General features: G+C 42.5%; 2 protein-coding genes across 2 annotated transcripts in view; one reads left to right on the plus strand and one right to left on the minus strand.

The window, feature by feature from the left end:
- LOC310872396 (ectonucleoside triphosphate diphosphohydrolase 2-like) overlaps nucleotides 1-16,950 on the plus strand; it is a 249,295-nt gene that overhangs the window by 116,852 nt on the left and 115,493 nt on the right. The window lies entirely within an intron of this gene.
- nol6 (nucleolar protein 6 (RNA-associated)) overlaps nucleotides 14,060-16,950 on the minus strand; it is a 46,441-nt gene continuing 43,550 nt past the window's right edge. The window contains exon 26 of the mRNA XM_083784521.1: nucleotides 14,060-14,946. Within this exon, the coding sequence (XP_083640647.1) occupies nucleotides 14,797-14,946 (150 nt within the window). The 3' untranslated portion in view covers nucleotides 14,060-14,796. The remainder of the gene's footprint in view (nucleotides 14,947-16,950) is intronic.

A 16,950-nucleotide genomic window follows, 5' to 3' on the forward strand; every position in this document is an offset into this window, starting at 1 on the left:
GTATTTATTTTTGAATGGAGCTATGGAGCTAAGTGTTTAACTTTTTACTGAGATTTCATGTGGTTCCATGCAGAGTTAAAGATAAAGAGAAGACAACTGAATCATCATTATATAAATACTAATTATCACCAAAACCAAACCTGTTTTGAATGTTTTACCATTAGGTTACGCATGCTTTTTTGGTACTTATTGGGAACGATATCTATTCCCAAAACCACAACCGGAATTCCTGTTTTGAAACTACTCATGTGTTACTGGTATCTGTACGCCCTTCTCTGGAAGTGAAAACATAGCTGGCAAATTACAAATTGGTGGTGAGAGTTGTCTATAGGCGCCTGGCAGAGCCTGGGGGAGTCTTGAGTCATGTCAATCGAAAAAAGCAGACGTCTTTGGACTCCTGCGTCATGCATGTTATGCAATCTTTTGCTGTGAGGCAAAGTTTTATTGTCGACTCAAAAGAGGAAGGAATGGAATTAAACAGAACACCAAGCTCATTATCATCATCATCATTCCACAAAAATGTGAGAAGTGAGTTAGTGCTGTCTGCGTAGATATGCACAATGTGGTTGAAATTGACCTTTAGGCTCGCCATCTCAAGCCATGTGTGCACAAGGTCATTTTAGGAAAGAAGAAGAGTTGGCGCTGACCAAGACAAAGCATAAACCTTGCCTTGAAGCCCCCGTCCGCCTGGCTGCTGCACACACAGCAGTTATCAGTTAATTTTACTGTTAGGTTTGGCTGGTTGACCAGCTCAAATGGAAAGTATGTTTTTAGCTTAGCCGTGGTCATAATGGAGAGACAATAGATGCCAAAAAAGTCCCGAAGAGTCCAATCTCAACTACTTTCAAACACAAACATAACGCGTGATTGCATCAGCAAGTCCGGATCAATTTCAACCAATAATATGATCATGGCACCTGTCAATCAGTCTGCCAGACACTAGGGCGCTGCTATAGTCTAGTGCAGAATGTCAAACAAAGCTGGCAGACGCAGATTCCCAAACAGACGCAGGCAAACAAATGTTTGTAAATGTGTGTTTACACTGCAATGGCTTGGGGCTGCAGTAAGGTAAACTTGACTGAGCACTACCTTGTTACAGTGCACCACGCAGCATGGATTGACTAGCCTCGTTCCCAGCCTTACTCAGCTGCGACTGCAGCCTGGTCACAACCTAAATGTTGAAGACCCCTGCTTTAAAGGATGTTAGCTTAATAGCTGGTGGCTTGGTACGGTAGGCTGCATTTGAACATGCACCTAATAATATATGTAAAACCTGGAGGAGAAAACAAAAGAGCAAAACAAGGTTAGAATAATGATTGAAGGTATCGAGGTAAAGCATTCCAGGTCCAAGAGGCATCTGGATCTGGGTGGCATAAGTTGTCTGGGCGCTCACAACTGGCAGTGTTCGCTGGAGAAAATGATAAAGTTGTTAAACATAAATGTTTTCCAGATGCAGTGCAGGGAATGTTCTTTGTGTGTGTGTTACCAATGTTATGTTCATGATGGGATCCTCTAGTCTACATGACAGTAGGCCTATTATGTCTCAGAATTGGAATTGTACCCGCATCACTCGCCTTATAAAAATGTATTACATTCTGGCTTTTCTGCTCTCCCTGTCTCCAAACTCTGTCTTTTTAGTATGAATCCCATGACTGACCTACTTCAAAACAGATGCATAGGAGCGGTTTTGTGCCCACATGGTTTTCACCCAGCCACTTCTGAGGAAGACTGGCTCAGAAAGAAAAACACTGCAGAGGAGTATACAGGGAATAACAGGAGGCCCACAAACCAGGGAAAGAAAAACAACAAACAGGAATGTATGAGTTATTCAGGTTAGGGCTGCAACTATCAGCTATAGTATTCTTAATGGTTATTCTATGGATTACTTAGAATTAGAGGCGCTGTGTGTGTGTGTGTGTGTGTGTGTGTGTGTGTGTGCGCGTGCGTGTAACACTGGGAAAAAAATGTTTTGACTAAATTGATTACCGGTAGTCTGATTAAACACTTTTATACTTTGGTGTACAATGGTGTCATACAAAAACAGATAAAATAGCCAATACACAAGCTCACGATATGTTGCGAGGCAACACAACGTGAGCTTGTAGATAGATAAGCTTTCTTTTTTTTTAAACAGTGTTTCAAAAATGATCCCCCCAAATATGTATTATATAATTGATTAAATCAACTGTGTGATGATTAACCGAGTATTATGCATTAGTAGCAATAACAAACAGCAACATCTTTCAACAGCGCTTTCTTCTCATATACGTAGTGAGAATAGCCTTAAGTTCCACAGTAAACGGCATCAGACAGTGGTGGTTATGCAGGTCTGCGTGCCACATGCTAACCAGATGTGTAATGTCCCCGCGGTGGGAGGGCCTGCAGTGCCAGTCTAGAATTAGTTTGTGACATGGAAGACAGCCAGGAGGACGTGCAGGTGTCGAAGGGTGACGATAGATTGATCGCCCTCCGACAAGTTTGCAGTTCCTCAGACATGATGACAGCAGACGTTCCTATAAAATTGATTCATATAGATTTATGTTGTCATGTGAATCATTTAAACCTGCCATTAACTTGTTTTCCCCCCTGTTTGATTCCTTATTTGTTGCTAGCTGGGCACCGTTGGTAAAATTCCAATCCCTCGTTGTGTTCTGAAGACTTAAAGGACCACTTACCTGGGGTTTGTATGTGTGTAATATGTTCTTTGTTTTTTTAGTCATGAAGCCATGTTCATGACCAAAAACCTGTCATGAAAATGTGGTTTCACTTCCTTCCTGGACTACAAAGTCACACCTCCATGCAGCCTCCCCCCTCTCCACAAGGAGGGGAAGTGCACTAAAGCATTATGGGCATTGTAGGAATTCAGCAATCCAGTCAAACCCTATTATCTTTCTGGCCACAGGGTGCAAATTTCAAATTGTGCTACTGTTATCTACTACAGATACTATTAACATTGAGTGACTGCAGTTTCTTCCAGTGGTGAAATGTCACTTTAAATAATGCATGCAATAGAGATGGTTCTCAAAGTGGGGTTCCGGGACCCCCAGGGGTCCTTGGGGCCCGGCGCCAGGGGGTCCCCAGCAAAATGAGTTAATACAGCATCACAATCAGTTAAACCACTTTATCCATTTATTTTTTAGGTTGGGTTCTGGGTTATTTTCGTCACTGCACGGGAAAGTTGACGTCTGAATTTTTATCCAACTATTACTATTACTATTAGCAGTGTGCTAATATCTGCTGGGAGCAGTTGGAGAAAGGTGTCTTGCTCGAGGACACTTCGACACATAGGCTGGGCAGACTGGGTGGGCGAACCGGGAACCTCATGTTGCCCAGAGGACGGCCTCCTCTATCCATTCAGCTATGGCCGTTAGCCATTCCTGTTCTGTTCTTTAGCTACATAGAAGTGTCTATTTGTATGTCTCTAAATGTTTTGATGAATTGAACAATGTGGACCCTGTTGTAAACAAGTGTAATGCTTAATTGGGTCGTCCACTCACAGTTAACAGTCTTTGTATTGAGTTTGTGCTTAAAATGTACTGTAAATTCTACAAACTGTTAATAAATATTTCAATCAATCAATCAAGCGTTAGACTTTGTCACACAATTAATGTAAATGAAGCACAGCGTTAGTTCATAGTACAGAGACATGGGAGTCTGGCAGTCTGCATGCCTTAGCTCAGCTGTAATCAGCGGTCAGTTAGCTGATTATATCAATCTAATCAGTCTAGCTTCCTATTCCTCATTCATGTCTCAGCCAATCAAGTTCAGTCATGCGAGAGAGACTCGGAGTAGAGTCGCTGCTTCTTCGCTTGGAAAGGAGCCAGCTTGGGTTGTTCAGGCATTTGCCTTTCGAGTGTCTTACTAGTGAGGTCCTCGATGCACATCCCGTTGGATGGAGACCCACGGGCAGACCAAGGATGAGTTGCAGGTTTTACATCTCCAAAATTGTCTGGGCACGCCTCGAGATCCCCCAAAATGAAGTTACTAGTGTTGCTGTGGTGAGGAAAGTCTGGAGCTCTGTGGTGGAGATGTTGCCCCCGCGACCCGACTGCGGATAAGCGGTTGAGATATAATTTTGGGGGTCCTTGACATGAAAGAGTTTGTAGGGAGAGCGAGTGCATTTTCTATACCTATATGCCTATACCTATACCCCAAACCCTAACATCACAGGGAAGACACACGGGTGAGTTTTAACTGGCAACGCTGCATATATCGGCAGTCGGCCATGTAATGGACCGACACTGCCGCGGAACGGAGCAGCGGTGGAGTGACATAACCCCCCCCACCGTCCCCCGGCGATGCCACCCGCGTCTGATTGCCGCTGCCGGAAAACGCACTCGCTCCTTCTAGGAGTTTGAGCAGCACAGATATCATAAAACGATATCAGAAACATCATAAATCAGGATTCAAAGAACATTTGTAGAATCAGCCTCAGGTCTTAATGGGTTTCATGTTATTATAGCCTTTGTATAAATTATTCTCTCTCTATAACTATCAATCATTAGCTGGGGACCACCTGGAGCGCCTTCAGGGCCTTCATCAACATTGTGATCCATCGCATTACTATACAGTCACTATAAATGGTAAATGGTGCATTTATACCTTTATCCAAGGTGCTTTTACAGAGATTGTGCATTACATTCACCCATTCACACACATTCATACACCGATGGCAGCGGAAACCATGCAAGGCACCGACCAGCACATCGGGAGCAATTGGGGGTTCAGTGTCTTGCTCAAGGACACTTCGACAGTAACTCTGGGGGAGCCCGGGTTTGAACAGGCAACCTTACGGTTACCATCCAGGCACTCGTTAATGTCTTAATGTATTGTATGCTTATGTGTAGTCTAGTGGTGTATATATGTATGTAGGTATGTCTTGTTGTGTGTAGAAAAACCAATAAAAACAATTTAATAATAATCCAGGCACTCTACCCCTGAGCCACCGCCGCCCCTATAGAAGTACATTTATTTTGGGGGCCCACTTGCAATATCCTCACGGCCCACATAGGTTGGGGAATGGCTGGACTACTGTAATGTACAGTACTGTACATACAGTACATACCTGCAGGCGTTCCATGAATCAGCTGTGTGAAAGTGTAGAGTAACTGTGCAGTCATGTCCACGCACGAATATCACTGACTAACCCATCGCCTCCAGGTCTACAGTACCAGCCACGTGAGCTGATGAAACAGGCAAGATGAAGAATTGTGTCGTTATTACAGCGTCCGTCTTGCAAAATATACGGCGTGTCGTCCATCCGACACCTCGGCGTGTCGTTTCAACAGGAGACCAGGTGAATCAGCGCTCGCGCAAAACCACGATCCGATTCTTATCTCAGTGATTGGGTAAAGAATGGTGGTTCACCCATCATCCCCGGTGCAGACGGCTGTTGTCTTCATTATATTGGGTGCACAGCAGACAGGACGAACCATGACCTGTCCCTGTGGCCCTCGTGATGTGTGTCACGTACTGTAGCTTCATAATCTCATAATCAAAACCACAAGGCCAACAGTGGCTTAATTATCCCACGACTGTCATACAAACAGTGAGACACAATTTGTGTGTGCGTACTGTAAGTGAGTGGCACTGCACACACACACCACATGGATGGGCACATCACACACACACACACACACACACACACACACACACACACACACACACACACACACACACACACACACACACACACACACACACACACACACACACACACATGCAAACAGATAGGACTTTTCTCTCTGAAGTCTGGATGTATGGGCTGTCAAGGCCAGAAAGTAGGTATTTTTGCCACTCAGTATAGGCATTCCTGCTTAACTTCTGGGTATGATTGATGATGATGTCACGCGCACAACCTCTATTTAAGGGAAAATCAAGTTTACTCTAATGAAACTTATTAGAACTCCACGAAGAGAGAGATGGTACTGTAGGAGTGTGGAGTTAAAAAGAGATTTATGTGCTCTGTAAGAGCTAGAAAGCGCTCCTTTCTACTCTAAACAACAACACTCATTGTCGCAGGAAAAGTCATCACTTTGCAATGGTTCGTGGAAACTATAAAAGGAAAACCTCCAAATTCCCCAGCATGTGATGGGGCGAGAGGGTCTGTACAGGCAACACACACAGCTGAAACACCTTCAAGTTAAACCCTTTATACCTACAATAATTGACTGGAGTCGACCAGGGATCTATACTGTAGGCCCAAGCCAGACTGACTGAAAGGTGACGGAAGTTTGATGGAATGCATTGGCAAAGGGGACAAAAGCGTAGGAACAATTAACAAACAATATAATATTTTACAATATAAATTGTCAAATATTACGTAAGAAAGAGGGAAAACATTGTGAAAATAGCTATTTATCTGTGTAACCAAGTCAAACTAAATGTAATGCCTACAATTCAATTCCGCAGTTCAAATATGATTATTTTGGGGGGTTGCAGCCTGACGGTTTGGGAACCCTTGGGGCTGCCTTGTCCCCGGTACATTACCATGTTCTCTACTTTCCCCCATAATTAGTCAGCAATTAAAATAATGTTCTGCCTGTCAACAGTTACTCTTGCACGCGCACACACAGTACTATCTATGACACGATTGCTTGGAAGCGGAAGGCTGAGAAAAAAAACTATAAAAGAATGTTGCGCAATATTCCCCGAAATTAAGCAACTCGTCAAGTGAGCCAAATAATCATGAGTCGTCGTCGTCGTCGTCAATACATGTATATACTGTAACTCAGACAAATTAACTATTATGTTTTATCATATTGCCTTTATATTGCTTTCAGTGCTGATTGTAGGACAACATCAATATTTATGACTATTGTCAGTGGCGTGCACAGACATTTAGAGGGGCAGGTGCTCAAGTGAAAAAAGGGCACCTTGTGCAGCGCATTTTGGGGCGGGAACCCATTTTGGTGCTTTAGCTATTGAAAAATAGCAGATCTACAAGCTCATAGCGCGCCACCGAGTGGCGCGCTACGAGCTTGCAGGTCTGCTATTTCTTTTTTAATCGAAGAACCACTGGCATAGAAACATAGCTTTAGATTGTGGGGGCCTAAATAATATAGTAGAAGCGTTTTTTATCAAGATTTGATCAATGTCCACATGGTCCACAAACTACAAATTAAGAAAAAAACTAAAATGTTTTTTTTTTTTTTTAAGAGCAAAATTGCCAGGGTTAGGGTCTAGCACCCCCTAGTGTCTATCTGTGCACGCCACTGACTATTGTGTGTGTGTGTGTGTGTGTCCCAACACACACACACACACACACACACACACACACACAAACTATTGGATTAACCAGTGTAAAATGACCATGCATGTGACATGGTGTGTGTGTGTGTGTGTGTGTGTGTGTGTGTGTGAGAGAGAGGTCATCCATCATCTGTTCTAATGACGGTCCTCCAAGTCAAGGGCTGTACATTTAAAAACACCTAGGCCCCTTTTCCTTTTCCACCACAATAACTCTGGTTCATGTAAAAACACCCAGACCCCTTTACCGCCAAAAGAACTCTGGTTCATGTAAAAACACACTGGGCCCCTTCTCCACCTGTAGCCCCCAGCCAAGACCCCGTCCACAACAGCCCTGCCGATCGGGGTCAGCCCTATTGGCACGACAGGTTGTGCGTCGTTGTGCGTCGGTCTGGCGAGTGGGAGACTGACTGGGGTTCAACCCCCGCTACCCGCGAACCACTACACACCAAAAGAACTTTGGTTCATGTATAAACAAGTGGGCCCCTTTTCCTCTGAAAGAACTTTGGTTCAAAATTATATCAGGAGAAAAAAAGAACGCTTCAACCCCGGTGGAAACGGGGCCCTAGAGAGAAACCTCACATCTGCATCTTGAAATAGACTCAATAGTTAGAAAGAAGCCCAGAGATGGATTTTTGATGGATTGATTGACTGACCGACTTCTTTATATTGACACAAAAAAACCATTTGAGATGCACACCAGTAGTCAAAAGTATAATACACACAAAAAAAACCAAGAAAAAAAACCCAGAGAGCTTATTTCCATTGAGTTCCTTCCTATTGATGATGCGAGTAGTAGATTGGAATTGAAATGTAGCCACTTGAACCCTATCGCCCCTATTCTGAAGTGAACATATCAGATCTACAAGCTTGCGTTGTGAGCTTGTTGATCATCTACTCTCGGAGAGGCCATTTAGTGCAGAGCGAAAACAAGAGGGGGCCTAGTATAGACCCCAGTGCCACTCCAGTCAACTAAGCAGGTTTAAGTGGTTGAGAATGGAAAGAAGTCTGACATCTGGATATGTTCACTCTGGAACTCTGGAGTCTTATTTAGAGTGACATGGTGGCTCAATGGTTAGTACTGTTGCCCCACAGCAAGAATGTCCTGGGTTCGAATCCTATTGGGGGCCAGCTGGGGCCTTTCTGTGTGGAATTTGTTCTCCCTGTATTCAGTGGGTTTCCTCCCACGAAAAGACATTTGCATGGTCACATACATTTGAGACTGGCCTCACAGCGTCAGCTGGGAATCTGGAGACTGGCTGTCTGTCCACTGCTCCAAATGTTAGGCTTGCTGCTTGGTTTTTAAAGGCAGGTGACAAATTCTGGGCATGTAAAATTTAAAATGAATTCAAATCTGATATTTTCCACAGTAAGTGTAATGGATTAAAAAATATTGTTTGGTCAACTTACAGTCGGCATTCCCTTACTGTCAAACCCTATTCTTTGGCTTCATCAAACAACCATATCAAATGCACTGCCCCCTCATTAACCTGAAGTGAAATCTAAGACAAATCTCTCAAAGAGCCGAGGCTGGCTGGACCAGGGATAGTCACGCAACATATCAATCTCACACACCATACTGTGTGTATAAAAATGACAGGCATGTACCTGCAAGCCTGTAAGATAAGAAGTCTATTGCAGCAGTGTTCTTTCCCATGAGTCAATTACATGAGAATAAAAATGTTGCTCAAACATGTGAGCAAATACATAATTACGGTAAAAACACAATGGGGGGCGACAAGTGGCTCAGAGTGGTTGCATAATTTGGAACTGGACGTTTGCTGGTTCCATCGCATCATGCTGCCCTTGAGCAAGTTACTCAACTCCTAACTCAGTGGTTCCCCGACCCACGTGCGGCTGCCGTGTTAAGTGGTCATAAATGGGTGGGCCGCGAACGGCAGAATGCTTTTGAGATTTTCAAGCGGGCCTTCAGTGCCCTTCACCCTTCAACTTCTGCTGCCCTAACCGTTCCCCGGCCCACTGTCAACTTCCGTGGGCCCATTGTCAATGTATGCCTCTTATCTTCATATTTCAACTTTTTGTGTTCCGCGGCTAGATCGAAACGTGGCGCAAAGCAACACACTTTGAGCTTGTAGATCTGCTACTTTTGCCCTTTCTTTATATCGTGAAAAGTAACAGTTTTGGGCATACGGCACGAGGCTTCCACCTGACCCGACAGAGACGATATTATTGACTTAACTTAGACTGTGCTGCTGTGGTCACACAATCACCTGCACTGTCACAAACCCACAGCAGAGACACACAGAAAGAGCTTTTTGCTTCAGGCTATCGGAGCTCTGAACAATGAATGACCTTCCAGCTCAACGGTGTCTTTATTTTCAGACAATATCTTAGCACAATTAACCTCCTTGCATACGTTTGGGATTGTCATTTAGAACTGCGAATACAAATTTACATTACTTTGTATAGTATGTGTAACTATTCAATCGACGACAACTTCTTATCAGGCTCCTATCAGATGTTTGTCTCTGAGCCTGTGACCTCTGTTTATTTAGGCCTATTTACGGCTGATTCTACCCCATAAGCCCTGCTTTGTTGTGTTTTGTTTTCAAAAATAGTAAACCGTTGACTGTACTCACAGTATTTGGCCCGTCCGTCAACAAGGTCTCAACCTCTCCTTTATGATCATTATCATCATTGCTTTAAGTCTGTCTCTGTGCTTTACTATATTGTAACTTATTTCTTGTCCCCAAACTGCTGTCCTGTGTGCATGCCCGAGGCTAAGGTGTCACTAATATCACTCCTTTTGTTCCCCTCTAACATCGTTGAGGGAGACAGTTGTATAAACACAATATACTTGCCCAGCACAGGCCGTCCCGTAACAGTATCCACTGACCAGAGCTAAACAGCTGATGCAGAGAAAGAGATTTGGTGTAGACAGAGAAGAAGGGGGCCAAGTATATAGACCCCTGCCCGGGGATCTCTGGTCAACTAAGTACAATGTTTCTGTCAGGCAGAAACCCAGCATCTCTCCATATTTCAACGTTTAGTTTTATCGTAAATTACTGCCCTACTTTGTCGCAGTGTCACACTGCCACACATGCATTGTAAGCTTGTAGATCGGCGATGCACTGTTGAATATTTATATTAAGTGAAAAAGTGGTTAAGTCTGTGGGTTTTGGCCCAGGCCGTAGCGTAACGGTCTGGGCACCGGACTGGTGATCCAGTCGCGGTGTGCCGCGGGTTCGACTCCCGAACCCGACACGGCCTTTACCGCATGTCATCCCCCCATCTCTCTCCCGTTTCCTGTCAGCCTACTATCTGTCCCTTAAAAAAAATCAATAAAAGGCGTAAGCCGCAAAAAAAATATCTTCAAAAAAAAAAAAAAGTCTGTGGGTTTTATAAATATTACACCAATGTCACAAGCTCTTGTGACTAAATTATTTTTGTATTGGATTTTGGATCCATAGGAACACAACACAGGTTCTGAAAAAGTAACAGTCACACAGACATACGTGGTTTACACCCAACAGCAATGATAAAGGGTTTAAGCTCTGTGTCAGCTGACGACAGAGCTTAAAAACACACACACACACACACACACACACACACAGTCTACTCTATATGGTCTGAAACCGCGACTCAGTAGAATTCAGTTCGAAACAAAACCATGGAAGCTCCAATCCAAAAGGAATGCTGCGGGGTGCTAGTGCCAAGGGTATTCCAGACAGGAATGGTATGTATTAACTTTAAAATGGCGAAAATAAATACATGTGTCTATTTGTAGAGTGTCCAACACTGTGTCCAACACCGGTTATTTTGAAATATATACCACTTAAAAGTTTTGATCACAAATTACTTTAACCCATTTAGACCTGGGAACGATTCTACAAAATGACACTTTTCTGAAAAATCATGTCAAGGTCATATGCCGACGCCCATCTGAACATATGTTATCCCAGGAACCTCCCAGAGTTAAAAACGTTCGCTCTGAAAGAATATATATTGTGGTGTCTCGCTGAGGGACCGCGTGCCACCTGACCACCTCCCTGGAGAGAGAGAGAGAGCAGGGGAGGCGGAGTAGAGCACAACAGGCTGGGCTGCGTCATAGGAGGCAGGTACTATCACCATTACCTGCTGGAGGGTTTCAGATGAGCAACACCTGTGCTCCCAGCCAAACACTTCAAGAAGGCTTCACCTCCCCGCACTCGCTCTTGGCTCTCTCCGTGGCAGGTTGGTGCGCGGTCTTCGAGTTATAGAATGCTGAACTTTTAAGTTGACGACCCTGGAGCCTGAATTATTATTATTATTTCCAAGTTCAATCCCTGTGAATATCATTTGGTTTAAATAAACGAGTGCCAAAATCTGGGCTCAAACCTGTTCCCTGCCTGTCTGTCTGTCTCTTGAAGTTGGTATCAATCCTCACAATATTCAAAGATTTGCGCCACATTTTCACGAATTCATGAATTTTCTAAGTTCATAGCTCGGCACCCGGTGCCACCCGGTGCCGAGCTTGTAGATCTGCTATTTTTCAATACCTAAAGTATAACATGATGCTTAAAACACACAGGGGTTCCCGCCCAAAATGGGATAATGTTAATGTGTTGTCACATCACCATTATGGCCAATCAATATCCTTGAATGAACTGCTTTGAATTCCGATTCTGATGTTGACAATCCAATACTTGAAATCGTTGCTCGGGGTGAAACATTTCATTTTGCACCATCAGATTACTTTGACTGATCGTGAAAAGAATTGTGATGCTTTCACTGCGTTGACATTTCATGCAGTTTATCCACTGGGCAGAACCCAGACATCTGACACAAGGCCTGGGGCACCTATACTGTCACTTCCTCGCCAGCTTCACTCTTTTGAAATTTGATCTCGATATAAAATTCTACTCAACAACAGTGACATATAATTATGGTCATGTCATTGTAAGATTTGAGAACATCTGCAACCTATTTGTTTCGGTAACATTTCTCATGGCCCAGCATGCTAACAGAGCAAGCTGCCGATTATCATTGCTTGTATCCTTTATTTAACCACATCTGTTTTTCAAGTGGGTGCTTCACACTTTACCGTACGTACATACAGTACATTCTGGGAACTTCCCAGCACAACCAGTTGTATACTGTTGTACTAGGAGCTGACCACTATGCCCAGTATAACCACAGTTTTATGGTGTCGGCCATTGGAGCAGTTGCAGGGGTTCAGTGCCTTGCTCAGGGGCACTTCAACAGTGGGTGTTTAGGGAGGGGCGAGTGTTGTTGGTCAACCACTTCTCCACACAGGCGCCGCTTTTCGACCAACTTTCAGTTAAGAGGGCAGAATTGAAAGAAAGTGGAGACTATTTTTATCTGTCAACATGCAGAATTTAGGACGAGACAGTTATATTCACATGACAGCTTACCGAACTGCATTAAGCCCCACCAAGGTTCTGTATATTACTTTGTTCGCATTTTGGAATTACCAACTTCAAATGAAACAGACGGTGTAATTCTCCCCCCATTGTTAAGGATTGCAAAGCACACATTGGCACACGTTGCCAGAGTTGGATTCATACAAATAGTTAAGTTTTGTGAGATGAATGGCACCCAGATCTAATCGAAATGCGAGGCACGCTGACAAATGTGTAATTTGTATTAGTTGGGAGGGGGAGGGATTGAGGGTTCTCACAAATATTTGGTTGGCGGTCTCACGAGGGAGAAAGTTTGAATACCACTAGCTAGCCATTCAACCTCATTCACACACGCAGTCATCACTGCATGTATCGTTGCATGTCTGGGCAGAAACCCCAAAGATGTTGACATCTTTATAACCTGTAATAAGTTGACCAAAATACGGATACCATATTTAACCCATTCTGACCTGAGATCAGATTCATACGAGGTTTCCGCCGGACACACACTGGTCTGATGAACCCATTCTGACCTGAGATCAGATTCTAAAAATGTCAGTCGCTCTTCGATTTTTCAAAAATAGCAGACCTACAAGCTCGTATCGCGCCACTCGGTGGCGCGATATGAGCTTGTAGATCTGCTATTTTTAAATAGCTAAAGCATAACATGATGCTGACACCAAAATGGGTGCCCGGTCAGAATGGGTTAAAGTGGTTACGTCCGTTTAGGGTTTTACAAATATTTAACCAGTCAATAGTATTAAGAGCTTCATTAAATAATATCTACGTTGGATGTATTGGAAAACAAACAAGGTTTCCAGACAGCGATGATATATCATATGTACTGTATGACGAGCATGTCATAAATGAAGTTGAAATTACCAGAAACGCACAAAAGGGCAGTGATGCAAATAGCCTGCATCCTTACTCACTAAAGAGAAAGGATGCAATCATGTCTACCCTCCGGGGTCCAGGGTTGCAATACTGTACTCTAATGTTGTTGAAGTAGGACTCATAAAATGTCCCTGGGACCCATCTAAAACAACCACTGGTACACGGACCGGTGCCGGTACACGGGACATGTACCATAGCCACTGGAATCATACTGGATTACCAGCCAAGGTGCCTGGACCGCTGAGCCACGGCCCAGGCCAAAAATCTGTGGTATCTTTACCGTTCACGTGTGTTCAGCGAGCAGCTCCAGCAGGGTAACAACAAGCTGTAGCTATATTTTGTCCTGCTCACGCTAATGAAACAAAACACTACACGGTATGTGATTATTACTACATGTCACAACATTCATGTATCAGAAGACATGTAACCCAGGTAAAGTAATCTGTCACTCTGTCACATAGTCACATTGTGTATCGCCATCTAGTGGCCATCAGCATACTTTCTCCTTTATATCAAACGCCACACAATAATGGCTGGACTGATGGATGGAGACAAACAATGCATGAAGCAAGATTTAACAAGCATGCCTTTATTAGACATGGTGCTGTGTCAACAAAACAAACATTATACTTAAAATGATTATTTATCTTGTATGAATTGTTTAATTATTAATTATTGATTAATACAAAAACAAACTATCAAACAAAACAGACAAAAGAACAATCCAAAACACAAATGGAATATCTATAATACAGCCATTGAAATTGACGGTTCATTCCTTTGTGTGTGTGTGAGTGTGTGTGTGTGTGTGTGGTCCAGACCAGTGTTTCCCAAACGTTTTAGGCTCAAGACCCAAAATAGAAATTGGAGGTTTGCCCAGGAGCCAAACTAGTGAAAATAGTTTCTTAAACCATTTATAGACATTATTAGATTCTATTCATTTTAATAATAGAAGTAGAAATAAATGGGATCCCGCACGGATGACGGTCTGAACGACCGAAACGTTGCTCAATAAAATGCTGTTAAGTGAAGACAGTGCGCGGGATCCCATTTTGTTTCTACTTCTCCAGTTCCAGTTATCCTGTCCTCTGTAGGTGTGCATAAGGACTTTATTTCTTCATTCATTGTATTTATGAAATACTTTTGAAAAACATTGGCATAATTTTTAACTGATGAAAAGTTGAGATTTGTTTTTGTGTTTAAATCTTTTGAAATCATTTAAAAAAAATGTATGAAACGGAGGCAAAAAAAGGAGATATATTTCTACTACCGTTTGAGAAACAACTGGTCTCTAGACTGCCCATCTCTCGGTCCTGGCCTCCACTAACTTGACCAGGCCCTTCCCCATGATGCTGAAGTCCTCCATGATGGCCTCCACATTGGGGCTGGTTTGAGCCTGCTCGCCGCTCACCTCCACCCGCCGAGCAGATACCTGGGATGTCTGGGTGACAGAAAGGGAGGCGCTGTGGCTTGATTGATTGATACTGAAACTTGTATTAACAGTGTGCAGAATGGGTACAGTTCAAGGAAAGTACAGGTCAATACACAAAACTGCTACGCGGATAAAACCATTAAAAGCCTTGTTTACATAAGGGTCGGGTCGTCCATTTTCAATTCATCAGATGTGCAAATTTGTGTTAGTCACGACACATACGGTGGAGGACAAAAGGCATTGCCCCTTACCGATAAACCTCTTTGACTTTTTACTTTAATTGTTCAAATAGCCGATCTACAATCTCGCAATGTGTCGATGTAGATCGCTATTTGAAGAAAATAAATGTAGGGATAAGGGGTAAGGTTCCGGTAAAAATAGGTACGTACTCAAGTAACTCAACCGCAGAACTTGAGTCAAAATATAGATATATATAGTCCTCCTGGTCAAATATTACTCACTACAAGTGAAAGTTGCTCTGTCAAATTTGAAATAGAGTTAAAATGTAGTACTGGAGAGAAGTAATCTAAAGTAGAAATGACAAAACGCATTTTTAATATCAGTGCGTAGCTGTAATATAATGTAGAGAGCTTTACCCCAAAAATCACAGATTTTCCTCAAAAACGTTAAATAAAAACAATAATGAAAATATCAGATCTACAAGCTCACAATTTGTATTTTCACTATATTGAAATAGGGCTTAAGTGATAAATAATGTACTTTTTCCCTTCCAAGAAATGTAGAGTAGATTGCACGTTCCTACCCTGCCCTGACTGATTTGCTGCATGTGGTGTTTTTATTTGTTTTTATTTATTTTATGTTCTTATATTAAATTTTGTTCTCTGCCATTGTTCTATCATTTTAACTACTTGTGTTTTATTGTATTTTATTTTTGTGTCCTGCCCTGTGAAGCACTTTGAGCTGCATTTATGTATGAAAGGTGCTATACAAATAAAGTTTATTATTATTATTATGTCTCTGAAATGTAGTGGAATAAAAGTATCAAACAATACAAATACGCAAGTGCAGATAAAACCTTTTTAGTTTTTACTTGTAAACTAACTTGTCTTTCCTCTTATACCCCAGTTTTGGAACTGTTTTCCTGCTCAGACAAGTGCTGCTGATGTTTTTTCTCCCTTTTCTTTCTTACCATTGAACCGGCCTAAATTGAATCTTAACCATCAGGTTAAAATTCGTGTCAGATCCTGTGTCTAGTTGAGAAATGATGACCTTTGACACAATCTAAATGTCTCAATAAAAGAAAAGGCAACTAAAAAATACGGGGAAGCAGCTTTTTGCTTCTACGGGCCGACGGCATGGAACAAGCTCCCACTGTACCTTCGTCAGGCAGCCTCTGTAGACATTTTTAAAGCACAGCTCAAGAAGACCCACTTCTACAACATTGCTTTTAATTGATCTTTTATTTTTTTGTTATTCATGTCCTCACTGTACTGCATTACTGCTTGTTTTTTAATGTCGTTGCCTTGCTTTTCTTTTTCTTTTTTCTCCATTGTTCTGTAAAGCACTCTGAGCTGCATTTCATGTCATGAAAGGTGCTATACAAATAGTTTTATTATTATTTATTATTATTAATAGAATAGTGGTGAGACAAAACCACAACCACCCCAATTGAATAATGTTATGATGTATTAACATACAGTACATACACAAAAGGGTGTTCTTAATGATGGTAAAGATCTCCCTCAAGTGTAATATTACAATTATATATATATATATGAACCTTTATTGAGAAAAGGATGTCCCCTTGAGATGTATATCTCGTTTTCGAGGGGGTCGAGCAACATACAGCAAATACAGAAGAAAGGACAAAAACAAACAACAAAGCTCTCCTAAAACTAGCCACTCCCACCACCCCACCTAATCACCCGCAACATAGTATCAATAAATCAGTATATTAATGTTAGGATATAAAGATGTAAAGATGAACATACGTACACCGGAAGGCAAAGACAGGCCAAAAACCATAAACAGACATGCAAATGCGATGTCCTG

Source organism: Protomyctophum parallelum, assembly GCF_964188405.1.
Source record: "Protomyctophum parallelum genome assembly, chromosome: 15".
In the NCBI taxonomy this organism is placed as follows: domain Eukaryota; kingdom Metazoa; phylum Chordata; class Actinopteri; order Myctophiformes; family Myctophidae; genus Protomyctophum; species Protomyctophum parallelum.